The sequence below is a fragment of the Eutrigla gurnardus genome (assembly GCF_963514095.1).
Source record: "Eutrigla gurnardus genome assembly, chromosome: 12".
NCBI classification, from domain to species: Eukaryota; Metazoa; Chordata; class Actinopteri; order Perciformes; family Triglidae; genus Eutrigla; species Eutrigla gurnardus.
In genome coordinates this window covers 20,896,551-20,919,838 of record NC_139926.1, presented here as the reverse complement: position 1 = coordinate 20,919,838, position 23,288 = coordinate 20,896,551, and the positions used below count along the sequence as shown (strand labels likewise).

General features: G+C 41.7%; 2 protein-coding genes across 3 annotated transcripts; one reads left to right on the top strand and one right to left on the bottom strand.

Moving 5' to 3' along the window:
- Positions 1 to 2,071: 2,071 nt before the first annotated feature.
- On the top strand, positions 2,072 to 5,159 carry LOC311022403 (ankyrin repeat and SOCS box protein 9-like). The gene is made up of 7 exons (XM_084023623.1): positions 2,072 to 2,333; positions 2,431 to 2,510; positions 2,632 to 2,739; positions 3,093 to 3,243; positions 3,478 to 3,612; positions 4,168 to 4,359; positions 4,438 to 5,159. The coding sequence occupies exons 1-7, from the start codon at positions 2,249 to 2,251 to the stop codon at positions 4,587 to 4,589; spliced, it is 903 nt and encodes a 300-aa protein (XP_083879749.1). The 5' UTR covers positions 2,072 to 2,248; the 3' UTR covers positions 4,590 to 5,159.
- A 124-nt stretch (positions 5,160 to 5,283) lies between these two features.
- mospd2 (motile sperm domain containing 2) lies at positions 5,284 to 23,064 on the bottom strand. 2 transcript variants are annotated; one of them, XR_014598108.1, is made up of 16 exons: positions 22,865 to 23,064; positions 22,709 to 22,766; positions 22,111 to 22,266; positions 20,961 to 21,047; positions 20,633 to 20,787; positions 19,286 to 19,346; positions 19,081 to 19,119; positions 18,837 to 18,961; positions 18,316 to 18,489; positions 14,003 to 14,121; positions 11,028 to 11,121; positions 10,561 to 10,657; positions 10,010 to 10,130; positions 9,760 to 9,862; positions 8,573 to 8,854; positions 5,284 to 6,711 (listed from the first exon to the last, which is right to left on the bottom strand). XR_014598108.1 is itself a non-coding variant. In XM_084023620.1 (15 exons), the coding sequence occupies exons 1-15, from the start codon at positions 22,895 to 22,897 to the stop codon at positions 8,702 to 8,704; spliced, it is 1,575 nt and encodes a 524-aa protein (XP_083879746.1). In that variant the 5' UTR covers positions 22,898 to 23,064; the 3' UTR covers positions 8,365 to 8,701. The 2 variants fall into 2 exon arrangements, 1 of the variants encoding a protein (XP_083879746.1); XM_084023620.1 differs by lacking the exon at positions 5,284 to 6,711 and having other exon boundaries at positions 8,365 to 8,854.
- Between the last annotated feature and the right edge of the window lie 224 nt (positions 23,065 to 23,288).

Sequence of the window (23,288 nt, the reverse complement as noted above, 5' to 3'; positions counted from 1 at the left end):
ATGTAAAGGTCACCCATCCATCACACTGTGTGGTTGCACTCTGGGACATACCATTGAATAAATTGAGCCTTCGGTGGTGCAGCAGCGGGAGACCTAATTGATAAGCTCTTGTATCCGTGGGTCATGTTTTTGTGATAACAGAAATAGATTTCTGCATCGTTTGTCACATGGATCACAGCGATGGAGATCTGGAGTTATGCATTGATACATGTCAGAGAGTGGCTGTTAGACTGACTTCACATTTGAGTCCAGAAAGCATGCATCATTTGTCACATCAGTCTTATCAACTGATTGACACGTGAACGCACGAAGATCGCTCCTGGCTTTGCATGAACAGAGTCCTCTTTCACCAAAAGGTCAGATCTGAGCAGCAAAGACCTAAAAGTAAATGTGTTGTAAACACAGATGGGAAGCCTGAGAATAAATGATACTTGAAGGATGACAGTCGGTGTGGTTTCCTATAGTTGAGACTTGATTAAAAATGCTTGATGTCATTTCCCTCCCAACATATATACATATTGATGCAGCAGCCGTCCAGATGCGTGAGAGATCGTGGAAGCTGCTGGAGCCGCTGGCTTGGCCACACATCTGAGGGAAACGGGACGACATTTGGAGCAGATTTATTTGGGAAAACAAAGCATCAAGGGATTTCATTATTCAGTACCACAGAGAGGGCATTCATCGAGTTTGTACAATGGCATCCTAATCCATATGCACCTTCTCAGACGAGGCACAAAGTCAATTGTATGGCAAGCCTGTAGCCTGCTGCCAGGGATTAATGGCTCCCTGAGGAACACCGGGAACGTCTGCTCTGTGTTGCCGCCCTCTGCTGGTCTGCAGACGACGTGATCGATCCCACAACACAACACATATTGGGGAATAAGCTGTGTGTGGAAATATATACCATTACACATTGTTTTATTACATTTATAGCCAAACGAAGCATATGAATAATCTCAGAGGTGTATCCCATAACGCCGATGTTAGACCTGGATTCGTTTCACGACACAGGAGTTGCGTGGGAACTTAATTGAACTCCTGTGTGGGGAGTCAGAGGTCAGGTTAGCTTATCACTGGAGCTGCTGGGGATTCAGTGGTTTACTCAAGGACACCGAAGCAGAGCAGATTCTTGTTAGCATGGGCTGCCTGTTAACTTTAAGGAGGGTCTGTCTGATTAGCAGGCCAGCCGTCCACGGTCTGTTGAGTCTGGGAAAACAAGTGGTTTTAACTGCCTTGAGATTCTCCAAAGTTAGTTAACTCTGCATGAAACTAATCTAACATGGAATTAATAAGGACACCTTCATGTGCTTCCCTTAAAAACTCCCCTCCAGATACGATCCAAGACAGATGGAAATATTTTTGCTTTGAATGATAATGTGTGGAATACAATGGACATGCCTGATTAAACACTAGATGATGTTACGTTTATGAATAGATTCTTAAAAGCATGTTTACTTGTTTTCCCCTCTTTGAACAATCCGGAACCAATGTGCAACTATTTTGTGTTTCCAAACATTTAAATGCGTGACACGACGTCTCCCACGCCACTGAAAAGAGGTTTCAAGCTCCAACATCACACGAGCAGCGATGACACACAAAAATCATCAAAAGATCTTCAGGTGAACGGATCGGAAAACGACCTTCTAGTGTCAAACTCTGACACGAAAATGTTTAGAGCTGCATATATGCAAAGAAAATTCTTTTTTTTTTAGAAAGTAGCATTTTTTGTCATGAGGACGTAAAGTTGAAGAGTCACCTTTAAAAAAGCTTTATCGGTGTTATCAGGTCGGGTGTAACTGGAAGACATATAAATATCTTTAAATTATTATTTTAAACCAATAATAAGTAATGCCTTCACACTATATGCATACAGATTAAAACATATCCCCTCTGATCATCCCGCCCATCTCCTGCTGGAGGGGATGGGTGTGGCTGTACAGTGTCATATTACACCCACACATCACAGACCTGCTGGACGGGCCCCCGCTGCCACTCCCTCTGCACCTCCATTGGTTGACGCTCAAACGGCTCTCATTCAACCAGCCTGTTTCCTGCAGGCAAAATACTTTGTCAAAGAGGAAATGACATCACGGCACCAACTACTGCCACAGAAACACTGAAAACAGATGAGGAACAAACGCCTTTCAGATGTTCTTGTGACTCGGAGTACGACACAGTCGAGCCTCTGTTGCAAAAAAACAACAAACCTGAAACATTCGGTGCTCATAAAAACTGCTTTGGGATCAGCATGTCTTCTGGACACAAAGAGACTCGGCGAGACACTACATGTCAAAGTGGAGCTGCTGTTTTCTTTTCCAAACCTTTGATGAGCGGTGAGTAGCTGAGGGCGACATATGCTGACTGCAGCTGGATCTGATTGACTGCACTTTGATGCATATTTATGTTGTTTCAACTTTTTTTAAATCCTAGATTCGGAGTCAGACTGGTCGCCGATTCATGATGCCGCCTTTAATGGACGTGTCCTCACCCTGCAGAGACTCATTGCTCAGGTAAAGATCCTTATAACATGCAATTTATCGATTTATTTAAAAAAAAAGTTCATAAAAGCTGGAAATCAAGATCTTAAGAGTCTCTCTCCTCGTGTGTCACGTTGTTGTCATTTCTCTACAGGGTACATGTGTGAACCTGAACACCCTGGACCAGGTTTCTCCCCTCCACGGTGCATGTTTACAAGGACACGTGGCTTGTGCCAAGCTTCTGATGGACAACGGAGCAAATGTCAGTAAGGCATCAACGACTGGTTGTAAATTCAAGACGATCCCAACATGAAGACAGTGTGTTTTGTGTCTTCTCTTTGAAAAAGAAACTCTTAAATCCTCCTCTGGTCTAGTTAGGAGGCAAACCGTATCAATTATTGCTGGGCTTAACTTTGGTTTGGCTTCAATCAGTAAGAGATTAACCCGACAGCAGACACATCCATGCATGCACGTCAATAAACAATAAAAAGGCTTGTAGCATCTCAATACTGCTTCTCATTTATTATCACTCGCTTGTATATTTCTCTATATGACTTCTAATTTTTGGAGAACATTTCTAGTAAATGCTCTCCAAAACATCCCTCCCTGTGTCAGGTCAACGGTTCAACGCTGGACGGACAAACTCCCCTGTCAGAAGCTTGTGCCCGGGGTCACGTGACCTGCGTGTCGCTGCTCCTTCAACGCGGGGCGACCCCCCTGGGGACCACCCAGACCAGCTCCCCAATCCACAGGGCTGCAGCCGAAGGTGAGAGTTCACATTCCACCTGAAACCGAGCTGAACCTGCTTCCTCAGTCACCACAACATGCACACCGTGTCAAAAACATCAGAAGGAAAAGAAAAAAAGGTCTGCGGAAATGTAACAATAATCAGAAATATCGACGCCGTTTGAAGCTACAAAGTAAAAAAAAGGCTGAGCAGCGCAAGCAGCTTTGAAAGCACATCACTCCTCTTTGTGATGATGCTGGTAACTCCGTCTAGGTCACTCAGAGTGCATCGAGCCTCTGGTTCAGCGCGGCGCGGATGTGGATCAATACGTCGACCAATCAGGGTTCCCCCTGCACGTCGCCTGCTCCAATCAGCATCTGAGCTCCGTGAGGAAACTGCTTCAACTCGGTGAGCATGCTTTGAGATTGAACTTTGAACTTGTTGGAAAGCAAACAGGGTTTATTATTATGTATTCATGCATAGCCCATAATATCACGATTATACATCCTTATTTGGGGTCATAACAATGCTTTATGGTAATTTCTGTTTTATTTCTGACTCCATCAAAGCTCAGCAAAGGGTGAGATTACTACTTCAAGAGAGTTTTACATTTTGTGTTTTAATAGGGTCAGGATCATCATCATTATTATTATTAATAATAATAACAATAGAGTCTTCAAAACAACAAAGAATGTAGGTGCATGCACATGAAGTAAATGTAATGGAGTAAAAGTATGAGGTGGCACCACAGGGAAATAATAAAGTACATCAAATTATACTTTAGTGCTTAAATTTGCTTACTTTCCACTCCTGTTTGTATAAAATGCACACTGTTTGGGGGGTTTTATGATTTGAATATTGATCACCTGAGAATAATTGAAGTCTAGAAGTGGCCCACATTCTGTAAGAGGTTCCCGGTGTAACGTGAGGACTGGTACCTCGCTCCCCTCTGGTCCCCGGCAGGTGCCACCGTGAACGGCAGCGTGTGCGGTGACTCGCCGCTGCACGTCGCTGCCCGCCTGTCCAGCCCGGAGATGGTGTCGGCCCTGCTGGACTACGGGGCCGACGGCTCCCGCAGGAACGCGGAGGGCAAGCAGCCGCTGGACCTGGCGGCCCCCGACAGTCCGGCGGAGAGGCTGCTGAGACAAGCAGGAGGTATTCAATCCAAACTAACCGAGTAGGCCCCCCCCCACCACTGTGAAGATGTGTCTAATAATCATCCCCGCCCCCCAGGAGCGTCCCCTTTAATGCAGCTGTGTCGGCTGAACATCAGGAGAACTGTGGGCAAGCAGAGGCTGTGTGGCATTCACGACCTTCATCTCCCCACTGAAGTCAAACAGTATCTTCTCTACCGATCAGACCCAGGGACAGATCCGAGGCCGTAATTATACATATATATATCCCCATAAAATAATAAGCAATAATGTGCTTAACCTGGGCCCCAATATCTAGACTTACCTTTATATAATAATGTGTAGGTAAATGCATTTATGTTCATATGGTTGTATGTTTCAATCCCTAATATCTGCCGTTAAATACAGTGAAGCCCCCCATTCCACGCCAGCAGGGGGCGTAGTTGCATAACCTTGCAGTGAGAAGACTACATCATGGCTGTGGTAGTAATTACCTCTAATTCTCCCTGTGATGGATCTCTGTAAACAAACCGATTCTCAACATCAAACCAGACTTTGTGAAGCTTTTATGATTAAGTATCCCGAAACATAACGCAGATATCCATATTTAAAATGAGAATATGGACTCAAAAGGTCCAATAAATGCTGCATAATTGATGTTAAATGAGGTTTACGCACACTGAAACAATATTCTTTAGATTATAGAATAAATTACACTCGGCTAATGCTGTTTATTTGTTTTTGTTATTTGAAACAGAACTTTCGGTGGATGCCGCTGTAATTAATAAATGTTTTGAAATAACATATTGTTTATATTTGGTACATGTTGTCTCCAGAGAGTTAGTGGAAAGGATTTAGTGACTTGGTAGTTAATCCAAGTTTTCTCCACATGGGTCATTTCAAAGAGGGGTTCTGATGGAAAAAATAGAGAGATTGAATGAAATGATCGATTACACAAATTTATTTTTCTACAGCAATTATCATTGCTAATTAAAAAGAAAATTTTTATTATTATTTCAAATGAAAAATATCAGATATAAGTGCCTCCCTCAGGCTGGATGGGAAGGATTTTGGAGTTGTATCTGTCGAATGTAGCTGGATCTCTGCAACATTTACCAAACATCTCGAGAGACATGAGTCAGAGAAATTAGTCAACAAAACAACTATGAGTCAGCATCCAATGCAACTCCAATGCAAAAAAACATGTTTTCTTCCACTCGTTTCCATTTTTAAAAATGTCTGTTCTCTATTAGTTTCATATATGTTGCTTTTGATTATGAATCACCAATGAAGCATTATTAAACACAGATATAAAATGATTATTTTCCAGTGGTACACGCAGTGTGTAGTACGGACTATTCAAGAAATGTCGAAAAAGAGACAAATATATAAATATATCCACAGGGACTGTGAAAACAAAGAATCTGATGTTCTGGGAACTGTGGTTATAAACAGGATGTGTAGAGATATTGGCTAATTATTCTGTGAAATATCAACTGTTTCCCAAGACTCTCAAGAGTATATTCTATAAAAGAAATAATAATTAAAAAAAAGCTGACACAGCACAAGGATCACGCAAACAAACAACACTACATGAAAAACATGAACGCTGAATGTAGGTCAGAAGAAAAGAGACAAAACACATAAATAAACTACACCACCATCATAATCACCAGATCCCATGTGACCTATGGCCAAGAACGGGTTTGGTGAGGTCACAGTGACCTTTGACCACCAAATCCACATCAGTTCATCCTTGTGCCACATTTACAGATAGTGTTCACAGGAATGGGACGGACGTGAGGTCACAGTGAGTTGACCTTTGACCACCAAAATCGAATCCTCCTCCAGGAATCCCCCGAGAATGAACACAGACACACAAGTATTCACTGTATGAATAAATATGTTAGAACCCTGTTTTTCCTTGAAGCTCAGTTCAGTTGAAAAGTCATGCCTCGTTCTCCTAAAAAACATTCAAGAATCAGGCATTTATGAGGCGATCTTGTGGCGTTCATGTATTTATTATAATAACCCGTGGAGGAGAGAGGGCACTGGAACAAAGGTGACGCATTCCCATCAATAAAAAGCTGTTTTATTTAGGTCACCGCTTCACTCAGCTGCTCAAATCTAGTATTGAAGATGTGCTGACTCATTGTAATCATTTGTTTATCCACTGCTTGACGCAGGAACATGAAATTCAAACTAGACACGTCTTCACTTCTCAATTCTCTCAACGGTTTTGGTCCGCACGAGTCGCTCAGATATGGAGTCATCCAAAGTGGCCAGCAGCCCGTCACAGCTGCCTAGAAGTCTTCACACGCTCACTGACCTTTGACCTGCGTGTTCGTCTGTGCATACAGCCGATCATTGGACCCTACAAGAGGGGAAAGCAGAGAAGTGGTTTAGGCTGGATGGGAGTTGGAAGGAAAAGAATAAACTGCTTTAATATAAAATGCTCTTACTGGTTATATCATTTTTGCGTTTCGGGCCCAATTATGGGAGCTGAGTAATGTTTACCGCCGCTGTATCATAAGCATTGATTTTAATAGATCATTTACAGAGATGATGAAAGGGGCAGCGTGTGGCGCCGCAGTTCACCGGGTACATCGACATTCTAAAGCAACAAGTTGCTCGACACCCACACCCTTCCTATTAAATGCAGCATCATTGACTTTCCATCACAACCCCCGTCCCGTCCTAATTTGCCAGTTGAACTTAATCACCCCTCCCCTCCCCCTCCCGCCCCCCCAGGGCCAGGGCGCTTGTTGAACTGGGGGTTTTCGATTTAATGTTAAATCAATACCACCGAGGAGCTTCTGACTCCTGGAGCCGCTGAGAAATACGTACAGTATCCGCTGGAACTAATTACTGACAAATAGGCAATCGAGTGAGATAAGTCTGTCTGGGAATCACCGTCACATGACCGCTCAAATCATTTTTCCATTTGGGTCGTCGTGGCGTCACTGATGGCGGTGTTGTTTTGGCTCCGTGCGGTGCGGTGCGTCGGATCGATTTCCTGGGTTCAGTCAGCCATTGTGTACCTCAGATGCACTTAAAATCAGCCCACCAACGTGTGATCCCAGAGCTTTTACTTTTATTCTCTGGAGGCAACGATGCCATTAACCCCCCCCCCACCCACCCACCCCCTTTTTCTTTTCATTTTAGTACATATGCACTTACTACCCAAATAGCACAAAAATGCATTTCTTAGTGAAAGTTTAAGTGAAACACAAGTTTTACATCCAGTGCACACGCTCGCTTAAAACCAATCCCTTCCCCGAACGACTATTAATGGAGAGGTTTTATATGGAGAACCATGTGAAAGGTTTGCCAACCAAAAATAGAACCAGTTACAGATGAAGCAACGCAATCTTCAGGGGGAATAAACATTTTTGCGGGCACCCCGAAACAGCCCAGTGTTTGTAATCAACACGAGATTAGTTTACCCGTTATTGCATGAGCCGTTCTAATCATCCCTCGCATGCGAGCAGCCGCCACCTACTGCGAAACAAGCTGCAAACGTCGACGCCAGACAACCCTTACGCGCAACAAATCTAATAACCCAATTGTGATCGTTCCTGGTGCGGCGCTCGCGTCCTGATTGCTCGGAGCTGGATCTTGTTATAGATATCAGTTCTCCCCACTAAGCTACAAGTGGGTTGTGCCGTGTCCTTGTACTCGCCCAGTAATTGCTTTGGTATTTTTAGTTTGCCGGTGTTGGGGTAATTAAAACAAATGGAGGAGATAGTGGAGACAGAGATCTCTGGTGGCTCCTTGGTCTGAGTGTGGAGAGGTTTAGCAAGGTCATACACAACAAAGTTTTCAATTAGACACCTCGGTACTAATGAGGGTTTATTAGAGTGTGAATACTTGTGCAAAACAGCACTACCGATTGACCCAAAAATCCACATTATAGGATAAAGGCTGTTGACTTTATAAGGAGAAAAACATTACATTCAACAAAAGATAAGTTGACAAAAAAGTGTTTATTTTATATTCTTTAGAATTATATAATATAAAAGAAATGTACATGATAATCACAAAAATAGCTAATTCTTCCTACATCTTGTGTCTTTTGCAATAAATACACATTTATTTTTTTCATGGCTGGTCTTAAAAAATACATTAACGATTTGATGTCACATTGTTAAAACGGTCTCTGTTGAATTAGCTCTCAAGTGTCTGACAGGAGACAAAGTACATTCTCTTCATATAGTAACTCCACAACAACTCACATGTCCCTAAAGTCAGCCCTCCTCCTCCCCTTCCATGGCAACAAGCCCCGTGGGGGGAGGGAGGAGCCCGGGATGACCGTCCCTCAGGTAGTCGGCTGTGGCCCCGCAGGAGCCGTCTGCTGCGGCAGGTCAGGAGGGCCGCTGGGAAGCACTCAGCAGGCGTAACAACAGAAGGTTCATCACCAGGAGGAGCAGCACCAACCCGATGAGGACCTTCTGCACCCACAGACACGTGTCCAGCTTCTGCTCCAGCCGGGCGTTGCAGGTCATCACTCGCATGAGCTGGCGAGATAAAAAAAAAACGGGTTCACTGAGCCGGTTCATCAATCTAACACCCGTGTAATGAAAGTCACAGAAACAAATCAGGCCAGGGATGTACAGTTAGTTAAGGAAATAGATGAGAAGGCTCATTCCACTCTTGTGTGTGTGTGTGTGTGTGTGTGTGTGTGTGTGTGTGTGTGTAGTATGGACCTGGGAGACAGCTTAACTTGAAAACTGTAAGAAAGAAACAACTAGTCTCAAAAATAAAGAGTGGATGATCCTGGTGTACAACAGTGAGACATTTAACTCCCATGAAAACCACTAATTATCTGTTTTTTGTCACTCTTATTGTGTATTATTACACACATGAGATGCATTGATTATTGTGGAAGGTTGAGTTCATTTAGAGTTGCTGGAATACATAATTGTTTTAATATTGGACAAACGGTTTCCCTGTTTCCAGTCTTGCTAAGCTAGGCTAACTGCTTCTCTGTTCCAGCTCCATCGTTAACACACAGACACGAGATTGGTATCGATTTTCTTCTCTAATTTTCTGCAAGACAGGATTCTGGAAAAGGTTTTTTTTTCTTTTCTAAATGTATGGTGGAGATGAATATTTACCAACATTTTAGAGTGGAATAAACAGGTAACTTGAATTATTCTAGACATAGTGATACAACAGAATAAAGCTAAATGTTATAGTTACTGATTATTATTTATTACGTGGGATGTATTTGAGTATGCAATACTGAAATAAAAAAATATGTTAATTACATCTTTATTAAAGGTTTAATAAAATGTTCAATTTATATGGTAATATTAAAATATAATGTGTATTGAAACTGTGATGGCAGTTTAGAAAATCTATAATGGTGGTCATAAGTATATATCTATGGAAACTTAAAGCTACTAGAAGTCAAACTCACCACTGTGTTCATCTCCTGCTGCCCACTGGTCACCATCTCCACAGGGCTGTCTCTGAGAGGATTCCCTGTTGGTTTTAGGCTCTCCAGAACATGACAGCGCAACCTGTGGGAAAGTCACAATCTAATGAGCGGAGGCCATCGGGGTGACGTGTAGTCTACAAGTCCACTGTCTCAACCTTAACGAGGACTGTGTGGAATCAGACCAGTGTACAAATACCGACATGGCTCAATAAGGAGCACAGATTCGTACCTGTGTTCCATGATCTTGGCTTTTGCTACTTCCTTCCAGAACTGTGCAAGGTCCTGTGATCCAGCGCTGTCCATCTCGGCAGCCATGACCAAAAACCTGTCCTGTGGAGAGGCTTGAGAACCTGCCCAGAAATGTTGTTTAGCATCAATAATGAAAACTCCAAAAGAAGTGAAGGAACTATATGAAAAATTCAGTTGTAGACATGGCAGTATTGAGAGAAAAAGAAAAGAAAAAAAACACCCCAGCATAAAAGGTAGAGAGAAAAAAGCAACCCTGAAATAGGTAGCGGTGATTCTTCCAAGTTATTTGCAGCACATCCTAACCTACAGCTGACATTTCCGTGCTTTAACTTGCACAGCGCCGTCAGTTGTCTGATGGTTTGTTTTGGGAAGATAATTCTTTTATCACTTTTGAAATATGTATGCCAGGCAAAGAAATAGCAACTCCCGGCACTTTGGAAAGGTAAAGGACCGGACCGCTTGATTATTCAAGTTCAGCAGTCGGAAACATCTGTTGTGAGTGAGGCAGAGTGCAGAGCTAAAGTGCTGTACCTCCATGTAAGGACACCACTATATCCACCGATGCCCCGGGATCACAGCTGCTGCTGCTGGGCTTCACCCTGTACTTCTCGGGCGCTGTGGTCCGTACCTGTGAAGACACCAGCGGCACATTCATTTATTTAAATTAATCGGTTTATTAGTGTCAGAAAATATCACATTCATCCCACAGCTCAGTTTCACATCTTCAAATCATTTCTATTGTCTGACTAACAGTTTAAATTTGATTTACAACAATATATAATCGCAAAAAAAGCAGCAAATCTTCACATTTGAAAACTGGTGACCAGTGAATTGGCATTTTGCTTAAAAAACACAATCGACTTCTAATTGCTTATCTAAATATACATTTTCTGTTGATCAACCAACAGATTTATCAATCTAATCCACACATTTTAGCAGTCATTCATTGCAGCAGCTGAACCACACACCCACATGCGTGTGAGCACCTTCCCACTCACCTTGAAGGCCACCTGATTTTTTGTCACATTGCTCAGGATAATGAGGCTTTTTTTCTCCTTCTCTGCAGAACCAAAGCTGAGCTCCTCTGCAGGGCTGGATGGAGAGGAAAAAACATGCTCTGAGACATTATCAGACAGGAGGCACCAGCTTGAGTCTTAAAAATACAGTCATTTTGAGCAATAAAGTGTCTATATTTACACTTCAGCACAGATATCATGACACACTTGTAAACAGGAAAATCTCTTTGTTGTCACCTTATTAATACAGACTGGCTGCCTGTGTGGGACTTGTAGCTCGTTATGCTACATTTGTCAGACTTTCAGTTGGCTTGAAAAGTCAATCTGCCTTTGCAGTTTTTTTTTTTTTAAATGTTGCAATGCAATGTCAACCGTTATTGCTGTATTAAAAAGGAAGAAAGGGAGGTTTAGACGTTAGCAGAATCCACCCACGATGGAATGCGGTCATTCCTGCTTTATCCAAACAGGATTTCTCCCTTGATTTGTTTTAGTCTCAAAAGTAGAACACATGATGTGATTTTAGAGCCAAAGCCAATCTTAAATCGTACCTTTGCCTTACTCTCTGACACTTTCTATTGGTTGATGGCAATCAATGCTTCTAAGCAAGTTTAATTTGACTATAAATAGTATTTGATTTTGTTGAATTCAGCCTCAGTGAACACTTCCTTGCATTGGGGACTTTAACTTTCCCAAGAAGAAACCAGCAAATGGATTATCATATCTGCCTCATATGGATAAAGCTTCTCATTTGCTGCAGCTTGGCTACGTTTTCATGGACTAAAACTGCTAAGAACAAAGGTATAGTTTTCCTTTTCAAGTCGCGTACGTCCCGTTACCCAGTAAAACAGCCGCCGAGTCTGAAGCTTGCTTGCGCTCAGAGTGAGTCTTCAGGCTGTTGGAAACCTTTGGGCAAACACAAGATCAAAGCCCCCTACTCTCCTCTAAAGCCCTCAGCCTTGAATTAAGGCGAACGCAGCTCAGAAACATAATTGCATTTAAGGCTAGTTTAAATCTGTTTATCACTATAATTCACAGCCCAGAGCTGTCAAAAATCCTCACATCAAAGCCATTACTCTTTAAAAACAGACATCGGCGGACATTATTCATGAATATAAGGAGTTACATCACACAGTGTGTGAATGCACTGCTCAGTATTTAGCAAAGAAGCAACCACATCATAGTGTGATTACTTTACTACTGTGCAACACACTGCTTTAGAAGTCGACAATCCCTTTAAAACTCAATGAAAACGTATGATGTGTTTGACCAAACGTCCAGTGCTCCTCTCATAAAGGCTAATTGATTATTGGCCAGTGTCTCTCTCTCTCTCTCTGAACAATTGATTGGAAGCATCCTTAATTCCTGCCCACATGTGACCAGATCAATTCGGCTATAAAAAGGTACAAACACATCAATAATGACTTTACGCTGTAAGCCAATCTGTCAAGAGACCCTTGTTGTCAATATGTACAAGGCAATTAAAATGTGTCTTTTTGAGTTTGGATCTGTAATACACATATGCCCACTTGCCAGTGTATTAGGTGTGCATTTCTAAAACTGATGCACAAATCTACTTACTTCCTTGTTGTCATTTTAGGTTCTGAAGGTGTACATTATTCAGAGGGGGATGTACAGCCAGCCACAGTGCAACACCTGAATAAGCACTGGGTGGAGATTGGAAGAAATGTGGCGTGCAGAGGATGGTCTAGTAGATGATTCTACCATCAGTTCTGGCCGTCAAGCCAACAATCCATTATTGACCCGTCAGCCTCTTTTGTTTCAGCCTCTTGTGTCTCCCAAACATACATTCATTCTAATTGCGGTGCAGAGAAGCTGGATTGTGTGCATTTCCAAGCCCAGGTGTGTACAGGACGACAAGACCGGATGCTTTCACACCTGATCTCTTTTTTGTTGTTGCTTGAGACAAAGTATATTGAATTTGCATGGTTTATTTAAGCCTCTGTGAACGCTATCAATCAAACTCTGCCGCAGACTAAACAGCTGGATTGAGAACATGGGCGCATTGTATTGAATCCCACCCACTTTTTAAAGTCATTACTTTGGACCGCATCACTTTTCCCTTCTCAAAAGTCAGCGGATCCGTTTACCTACTCGGCACAATTTGGTCATTTGTTGGCCTGTTGCTTACAGACTTGATTTTGTTTTGGTGTAAACAAAGCCAGCAAGATAACTGGCTAACAACATAATCTAGCTTTGAGACTAAGGCCTTTGATCCTGGTGATTTTTATAGTACTGCAAACGATGGGAACATGTAGTTTATTAGAGAATGTACTTTGGCAAGAGTTGTGCTCTCAACTCATTGATTTGATTACAACAGAAATTTTTAACAGAATTAAATTTGTGGAAACAATTTCCAACTTTTTTTTATATTTTCAAATATGTGATGTGAAATGGGCCAACCAGTTTCTCTGCACAGAATTACAAAATTGAATGATTTCTTTATTTCTTTTTCAAGCTACTGCCAGATAAAAAGTATCAAACCACATGTTTAAATGTATCAGAATACAAGAAATGACAAGTTACTCTGCAAAAACGTTTTGTGTGACCCCAAGAATGCTTGAAAAGGAGGATCCCTGTCCATAACCATGTGATAGTAGAGAGTTTGAGAGCGTGTTAATTGTGAGTAGACAACCTCTTCTTACTGCAATGTGACCATGAATAGCTGTAAGGCAGGCGTTGGTGTGAGAATGCCAGTCCTTCCATTCATTTGAATGTGGTGTGAGTGTTCAGGCAATGGCAGTGGGGGGCCACACGGGATGGTAGAAAATTACACAGCAGCCAGAACTGTATAACGTGGTCGCTGGGCTTTAAAAGGCCCTTTTATGTAACCCTCCCACAATGCCACACAACGCCACGCCGCCGGTTTGGTGTGAATGTAGCCGAGTGATGTGCAGAACAAAGACAAGCTTGGGAAGGGCATGAGCAGGACAGCCTACCTAACATCTAGAAGAGGGCCTTTGAAGGTGGTAAGTGGCTTCCTGGCCCCTTTGGTCCTGGCACTTGTTTCTCCTTTATCAATGTCCTCTGCCCTCAAACTGTCATCCAGGAAATTCACCTGAAACAACAAAGAGCACTTAATTAGAAAAGAGACTCGGGATACTGATAATATAATCGTGCGATCCTTATTGGGTTGCCTCCCCTAAAAATGAAATGTTTGACCCTTGCCCTTCATAAAGGAGAAAGCTATCAGTTAATGAAGCGCACGGCAGTCAGCTGTAATGATTAATAAACGGCCTCTTGTGTAATAATGAAGTGTTACGTTATTAAAATACATGTTCTTTTTTGATAAAATGAAGAACCTTGAACAAAAAATAGCTCCCATCAGGTCATATGTCATCATGTCACTCACGCGTGAGATACTTTCACTTCAGCAAAACCTCAACACACGTTGACCCAAATCACCCACAGACGGACCACGAGATCATAAAAAAACTGCTGACAGGATAGGAATTGTGAAATGTTTGCACAGGCGCTATGGATATAGTAGGTGACTGGGGGAAATGGATGCTTTCAGTGCTGCTGGCACCACATATTGTGTAAAACAGATGGGAGGGTGTGTGCATCATGGGAGAAAGGGGGGGCAAAGGTGAGCGGTCTCTGCATGTGATGCGAACATTGGTGACTCAGAAGGGAAGCGTGTCATTTGCTGCGATAAGCAACACAACATGTCATCTTAGTTTAATGGCTGTCTGTCATGCATCTGCCACAATGAAGACATCAGGAGATAAGCAGCTGCTGATGAAACGTCTATTTATTAATCGTTATAAAGAGCAAGCTCAACACAATTAGGTAATAAAAGTGAGTAGGAAAAAAGCAAAACAAGCTCCAATTTTTAACGGAAAAAGCAACATTTGAAATAGTAGGCTGTGTCATACAAATGTCAGAATCAAAATTACAGTGTTTGGACACAGCATTCTTAAGGCACATGGAAACAAATTTCCATTTATAGTTAAACAAAGAACAACAAATCAACTTAAAAATTACACTATAATAATCATGTATAAAACATTTAAAAATTACGATAATAAAGTACATCTAAATGTTGAGAAATTCATGATTTGTACACATTGTGTGTAAGATAATTAATGCAAAAACAACCATAATACATTATCCTAAATTGACAAAAAAAATACTCATAATGAGGAGTGTCTATTCATTACACAGTACATATTAAAAGACAGTAGTCTACATGATCATCATCCTCCAGTCACAGACCTGGTAAAGGATGCTGTTAGTGTATAAAGCGCACACGGCATTCGTTAAAAAGTTGCCTCAAAGGCAGTTACATTTTTTGTGCTGAGTGTTAACAACTTAATCTAATGTTATACAGCAATATTTATCTTAGTAGTTTTACATCTGAGGTTAGAAGATTCAGATAGTGCCACAGTGTTAATGAGGAGCAATACGTGCTATTCCTTCTCTTGGAGCCGACTATACAGTCTAATATAAGAGCGAGTGTTTACATGGTGTTGTGCAAAAGGTAGGCTACCCTTAATTTAGCCTATATTCCTTAATAACAAAGTCAGAAATGTTGTGTGAGTGTGTTTTTTAAACAGTGAAATACAATCTAGGGGGTGAAATTGAAATGTGAGGTCCAGGACAGGTCAAGGGATGAACATGTGCAGGGGGTTGTGGTGACATCAGTCGACTGTGAGGGAGGTGCACCCACAGTAATTCAGTCACGTGAGCACACCTGCCTTTCCAGTCGGGGAGAAATCTTCTGGACTCTGAGCTCCTTGTGTGGGTTTGATCTTACACTGCCTTACCACCACCAGCCCTTGTTTGCAAAACAGAGAGAAAGGCAATTAGCTTCTCGAAAGCCGCCACGTTATCAGCGCAGTGCTGCCGGGAACCCGGAGGAATTCAGGTCGGGATGGGTGGCGGTCACGGATGGGGGAGGGGAGGGGAGGGATCTTGTTTATTTATACGAGATGGATCAGAAGCAGTACAGCGGAATGCGTTCAGACAGGCTTGAAGAGTCGACATGCTGGTATATTAACACAATGACACTACTACACCCTGTGCAAGTACATGCACAGGGAATTTAAAAAATGCCAAGACACAGTGGACTCTGCTAATTAAGTGACCGTGTCTGTCTCTTTAGATTGGGTTTCTTTGAGTTTTATTTTTGGAAAACAAAAAAAAGCAGTAACAATTTCCAGATAAAACTATGGATTTGAAAGGGAGTTACTTTGCATGTGCTCTTATGAACTAGATTACAGCAGTCCATTCCACTTTCGACGCCAAAAGGGTGGGATTTGTAAAGTTTCCAGTCTCACTAACCTACAACCACTAGCAGTTGTAGAAGTCACATGAATAACCATTCACATCAATTTGAATCGCTACACAATTAACTTCCCTCTTTCCCACAGAGTTGACTTTTTATATGTAGTCTGACTCCTCAGAGGACTGCAGTGCTAGTTAAAATTCAGTTATTGGAAATTAAGTGGTAAATAATGCTTTAACAGAGAGCTATATACCCGTTCTCTGGAGTTATGCCGGGCATATTCATGCTGCTCGCACCAACATACCAGAATGAAGTGATTCCATGTGTGTATTGACAAACATCGACAACTATTGCTTGTAGATAAAGCCAAAGTTGTAGTTGTTGAGCCAAACATTTGACTTATTTGCATATCTCTGCTTTGTGAATCTAAATCTGTTGTGCATGACCAATGTGGTTTATTAACAATGGGAGCACCGTTTGTTTGTTGGGGCTTAGGAGGCTCATGGGGGTAGCGTTACGGTGATGCAACACCTCTCCAGCACATGCAGTTCGTGTCCTATACGCAGCACAGCAGGCTAAAAACAATGAATGAATTACATGTACTCAAATGTAGGTTAACCCCAAATGTGCTGCTCCCTGACTGTGACAGCAATATATCTGTAAAAAACAGCTGCAAAACTATAACAACAAAGCAAAAACAATAGCTATAGTTGACAACAACATGCACCGACGTATTGTAAATAGGAAACTTTCTGAAAGTCTTCAACAGACATTTTCTAATGCCATGCAGATTCCGATATGCCCCCCTTAAAGCCCTCTGTTTCCATGTAGGCGTTCTTGCATGCCACTGCCCAGGGAAAAAAAAAAAAGCTAAACAGATTATGGAGTGAGGGCTGGATTGTCCTGTAGGGAGTGAGCAGAATATGTACCCTGAAAGCTGAAAGAGGGTGAAATTTGGTGACACCAGAGTGAGAGGGAGGTTGACAGCGGCTGCAGACATATTCAAGATAAAGCTTGTGGGGCATCTCAGTGGTGGTGCTACACTGGGACTGTGTGCTGCTGTTTGGCGAAAACGGGAATCTAGCTGCAGCAGTGAAGAGCTTAGGCTGAGTGTCCATAGAGCATTTTCTTTTTCTGAGCTTCTTTTTCCAATTGTTCCCAAGGAGGAGAGTGGATATGAGGCCGCCAACAGAGAAAGCGCTGCACACAGCTTCTTTTTTCAGAGCGGTCCGAGGTTGTTTTTTTTGCGGCCGAGCTCCGGGCGATTCCAGTTGAAAATCTTTCAAATATTCAGAAAGGTGTGGATGAAGCAATCCCCAGAAGCCTGCCAACGCTATAGGGACACTCAGCCTTAAGTAGCTGACTTCACAACTTCTGTGGACCGTATGAGGGCCAGAGAATGAGAGAAGCAGAGAGCTGGCTGTGATAAATTGGCAGGATTTAATTGCAGCCAGCGACATTAAGGTCACCTTCACTGAGACAATGAGTAAGAGCTTAATGTCTTCCAAATCAAGGCATTAGTTGTCACTGAATTCACAGTCGTCTCCGAAGAGCGCTCTGATTACACGCTGTAATCCCCGGCTCAGAATATAGAAAGAGAATGAAAGAAGAAACAGGAGGAACGTCTCGACTTAACTGCAGAATATCACATCTATAAGAGGGATAAACCTCGGCCTGAAATGCTAGAATCATGATTTGTCAGCTATCAATAACACATGGGAACGGCTTCACTGATAACAGAAACACTGCTCCTGTTACCTATATTAGCTTCAACATCAGCTACATGTAATCACACTCATTTACCAGTATAACTCCTCCACACTTAAACAGGATCAAATTAAAAAGTGCCTTCTGACTTATGTGCGTCCTGCCAATGTGGAGACTTCTCAACACACAAGGTGCCTCATGTTGAAGCGAAATGAAATGGTTACAAGGGGAGGAGGGTTATTTCAAATTTAAGTGAAGTTTTTTTTAAAGTACTTCTACATTATGAACAAGACACGGACCTGAAAGAAAATGTACCTTTTTGGGCTTTACTGCAATCTCAGAGTTGAAACTGGACTCAAGGGCATCTTTGACCTCCATTTCACCCTCTCTGCTCTCCGTGTCGTCCTCGCTAACAATTGGTCCATTTTCACAGATGGGTGTTTGGAAGTCATCATCGGGGAGAGGCGGGTAGCTGTACTTGAAGGAGTCCTGGAATTTAGCCAGATAAGTTATATCGTTACACCCAGGTCTAGTATGGAGTGTATCTACAACCATAAACAATGAATGTCATTAATAAAGCAATATTGCAGGTCTCAGTGTGACATGAGGAAAAAAAAAAAATTCTTAAAATGTTTTTTATTCAGAGTCTGTTCAAAATGATAACAGCTTGAGAAACATAATTGTTAATCAAACCATTATTACAATGTGATTCCAATGAAAGATAATACATATTAACTACTGCATCTTTTGCAGCCATCTGATAGACACTAATGCATGCATGAAGTAAGGCTGTTTTGGAAATGTAGAATATAAACACATAAAGACAAAATACATACCGTTCCACCCATGTGAGGTGGCAGGTACTCCGGGCTTATGAACCCCTGGATCTCAGATCTGGATGCAAACCTGAGTTTGCTTATTGCCTCGGGACCCAACCACGACTTCACAATCTTCCACGCAGCTGAAACAGAGAGATTAATCTCCAGATGTCAGGATCAGATTATAATTATTTATATATAAATTGGGTATAAAATAAATGAGTCTGTAGGGACTGCTCAGAGAGGGCAGGCTCAGTCTCACCATTCATGATCCAAGGCATATCCACGATGATCATTTTAGCTGAAAGGATAGAAAAAGGACAAAGCTTGTCCATTAGAATTATGCTTAAAAAAAGAAAACCACAGGCTTGACTTGAAAGCAGCTTTACATTGCTATTAATGGGTAAATGTAATGTGAATGTGGATAAATATGTGTTGTACTTTAAATCACACATTTGGCTACTTACATAAAAACTTTGGATAATAGATTTTGAAGCAATTAATGATGTACTTCACAAACTCCATGTCCTGAAACACAAAGTGGAAATGAACAAGGATTTAAAAAGTCAAAGCATACACAACTATGAAAGCTGCTTTAGAAATTTCCAATATGGCGAATGCTTGTTCTTTCTTAACTGCCTCGAGATCTGAAGTGACCCACTTTTTTTTTTTCAAAACTTCACTGATGACCCACTCAATTACTCTCAAATGCCATGTCTAAGAGTGACTTGAGGATGTTGATCAAGTATTTGAACTATATTAGATATTTTTGTCATGAACCATTTGCCAAATACACAATTGTACAACTTTGAGTTAAATGCCTATTTGTCACCATTTTATTGCATTACCAGGATCTAACAACGTTGGTCATTACAAGGAGACAATCATCCTAAATATCAGCCAAAAGAGAGATAAGACTTAAGTGCGTTTTCCTCCACTCAAACAAAATAAAGGGCTTTTGATTTGAACAGGTAATCTTCTCAATGCTGAACATAGAGCTAGAAAATCTAATCATGGCTGACAGATTTAATACATACTATAAATCTCATCTAAAAGCCACACAAACGTGCCACGATTTTAAAAGTTTTTAGTTGAATATGATGAATGTTCCTCCTATTATTATTATTTTTTTTTTTATCTTGATCATCATATGCACATATGTCAATAAATATAGCCCCTATAACCTGGCTTAGCTCCATAACTAGCTAGAAGCCTTATTGTTATGCAGCAGCCTCACTTCCGAGCCTTAACAAGATCATACTGCTACCCTTGCTCTAGCTCTTACTGTGGGGTCAACAAGGCTGCTTTCCAAACTGATCTACTAATATAACCCATTTCATAATAGGGTTGCAAAGCTATGCGTCCTTTCTCGCTGTGCTTGTTTATTTGTATTTAATTGAGCCATTTCTCCGGGAGAGAGCCTATCCAAGGAAACACACTCGCTGAGAGAGAGCTCCATGAAGGAGCGAACGCCTGTGACACAGTGAGTCTACGGATTAGACAGTCCACTTGAACTGACCGACGGGATTTAAAGGTTACTTTAATCTCCGAAGTGTAAAACCATTAAAGAGCCTCAGCTCCTGCAACACCACAGCTCAAGCATCAAGAAAAATGAGGATACTCAACAGCTTTTCAAGGGCATTCACATTATTATGTGTACTTTTCAAACATTTAAAATTGCCTGAAAATGCTATACAAGTTTTGTCTTGGAGACCAAGATATTACTATCAGAAAATTAGCAGAATTAATGACTAAGTAATAAAAAATAAGTTACAGATTGGTAACAAAACTTGAAATCATCACCATGGACTTACTATATTACTGAGGCCAGAATCTGCCATGTCAAAGATAACAGTGAGTGGCATCCCGGGCTCTTTCTTCGCATACCGCTCCAGCCAGAAGGCTACATACTTCTTCTTGTCCACGAGTGTTTTTGCATCCTTGACGTGTAGCTTAACCTTGAACCAGACTAAACACAGTAAACAAAGATACAAAATGGTTATGTTTTTAGTAGTTGCGTTTGTGTCGAATTGCAGTGATGGATACACACTTTTAATGGGACAGATATCTTGTCCGACGATTAAAGAAAGTTGTAAGTGGACCGCATTAGAGTTTACTGCCTGTAATAGAATATGTACATACAGAGCTTGGTGCCCTCTTTGTCATAGCCGTGGAGGAAGACGGCACCAGTCTCGAACATCCACTTGGGAATGGTGCTCTCATTGATATCTGAAAGACACAAGCAGACACACATTACACACGTGTTTGTTGTAATTTAATTATAGGCTATACAGAACATGGCATTGTTAGGAAAGGACTATGGTTGCTTTTAAGTTACCTTCTGATATTCTAGACTATTTGGATCCTTTATTAAACTACTTAAAAATGCACAATATATTCTAATTAGAAGAAAAAAAATCATCATGTCCAGGAAATACTCAGCAAAGCCATCTTGTTCTTTTCCCAAAGATTAGTCATCATCATAAAATCAGTCTACAGCAACTGTATGAAACTTGTAGATAGGCATCAGTGAATCAGGAAAGGACACATTTAGTTTCCTGTCGAGAGGAAGTCTCTAACCCTTACTGTTCCGCTGTGGCTCCCAGTGTCCTTATGAACTGAAACTACTGGAGTTGGCAGAAAATAGCACACACATCATCAACCTGTTTTGATAAACAAACTAACAACACTTGACCTTGGGGATATGGCCCCACCGATGCCCCCGGATACTAATGACTTAAATAAATAAAAATTTCCAAAAACAACTGCTTGACAAATTGAATTTGTTGGATTAAAGACTAACAAACAACAACAGTACCATTTCTCAGCAACAGAGAGTGGGGATTGTTCTCGCGGTAGCCTATGCATGGTGATAGGAGTGTATAACAAACAATGGCACTCTGTCCGGATTCAGCCTGAGCACGACCACAGATCTGTGTTGCGAACTTGTAAACATCAGCATGTCAACAGTGCTACTTTTAGGTAGGACAGGAAATTGAACTTGGTACTGAGCGAACTGTGCCTGTAGCAACAGCTAACGAAAACAGTCATGACACCCTCCCCCCCCCAAAAAAAGTAATTTAAGGACTGGATTCATAGTCTTGTTTAATCTGATCGCGTAGTTCCTGATCTGGAAATTAAATTACGCAAAGTTTAGATTCTTGTTTCCGTTTTGTATTAATGTTGTTGTAAAGAATAGGAAATATAAGACATTGGCACTAATACCAAAATGAATATCCAGTCCTACTACACACACATAATACAAACTATTCAGCATGACTTCAGTTCTTACCATTCACACCATACTCTTTTCTCCATTGAAAACTCTCGTCAATCATTTTCAAGGCATCCTCAACAACATAAATTCTCCAGGTCAGGTAGCCCTCCACCAGAGCGTCATCCTTTTGAAGCCTTTCCACGTCTCTGGAATCATATTTGTCTGTTGTATCTGTAAACACAACACAAAAGGGTGAATCACGTGACGCTCCAACTACAAAAAAAGGTCAAGTGGTTAGGGTAGGTTTCACTTTCAAACACTTCCCGACCTTGAAATGTGTTTTAAAAACCAGGAATTACCACAATTGGGCTTTAAAATTCATACAACATAAGTTCACCTGAACACCACGACGTGTGCTGCCATATACAACACTAAAAGCTGCGTGTGGCAATACAGAGCTAACGTTAGCTAGGTAAGTTAATGTACTTTATCTGTTTGGAGCTTACTGACTGCGCATTTAACGCTGGGTCATTGTGATAACTTGTGTAGTCAACGGCTAACTTGCGTACAGTTGACTTTTATGAAGTTGACAACGAGCCAAAATCCGTGCGAAAGCAAAGTGACCGGTCAAGGAGCAAAGTTAATGCCAGCTCCTTCAGAATATCTGTGTTACCTTGCAGGAACTCATTCTTGAATCTGAGTCGTGTCTCCTCAATTTTCTTCTCCATGTCCTGTCAAAAAAAAAAAAAAACAGTTCGTTCAGGTTAGACGCGTCTTTGAGTTCAACAGATTGCCAACTTGCTATAACAAACGGCCGTTATATCGATACCTGCTCCGCTTCGTGTTGCTCAAGTTCAGCCATGTTCAACCTTCCCCGGGTTTCCGTCTCTCTCTCTCGCTCTCTCTGCGGTAGTTCCTCGTTGAGCTAGCTACTCACAAACTGCCTGGCTAGTCAGCTAGGTGAATCAGTGCTAAGTGTGTCACTGACGTTTCGCCGTTGCCATTTTGGCTCAAGCCGTAGCCACGCCTCCCCCGCTGTTATTCGTTTGAACCATAAACGAGGGAGTGTCGACCTGCCTTCAAGCTTTCGAGCAAACAGTTTGTCTAATCGCCCCCTTCGTACAGTTGACTCGTTAAACGCGAGCGAGCGAGGTACAACACTTTGCCTTCGTTGATATCGCCAACTCACTCCCTGTTTACCAAAGTCTTACCCACAATGCACTCGGGCTTACAGGAAGCGTTCAATCCCAACT

Coding starts and splice junctions, on each gene's coding strand:
- LOC311022403 (XM_084023623.1), top strand. CDS start 2,249: ATGTCTTCTGGACACAAAGAGACTCGGCGAGACACTACATGTCAAAGT. Junction 3,244..3,477: donor CCACAGGGCTGCAGCCGAAG/GTGAGAGTTCAC, acceptor AACTCCGTCTAG/GTCACTCAGAGTGCATCGAG. Junction 3,613..4,167: donor GAGGAAACTGCTTCAACTCG/GTGAGCATGCTT, acceptor GGTCCCCGGCAG/GTGCCACCGTGAACGGCAGC.
- mospd2 (XM_084023620.1), bottom strand. CDS start 22,897: ATGGCTGAACTTGAGCAACACGAAGCGGAGCAG. Junction 18,962..19,080: donor TATGCCTTGGATCATGAATG/GTGAGACTGAGC, acceptor TCTCTGTTTCAG/CTGCGTGGAAGATTGTGAAG. Junction 14,122..18,315: donor TTGCAGTAAAGCCCAAAAAG/GTACATTTTCTT, acceptor TTGTTGTTTCAG/GTGAATTTCCTGGATGACAG.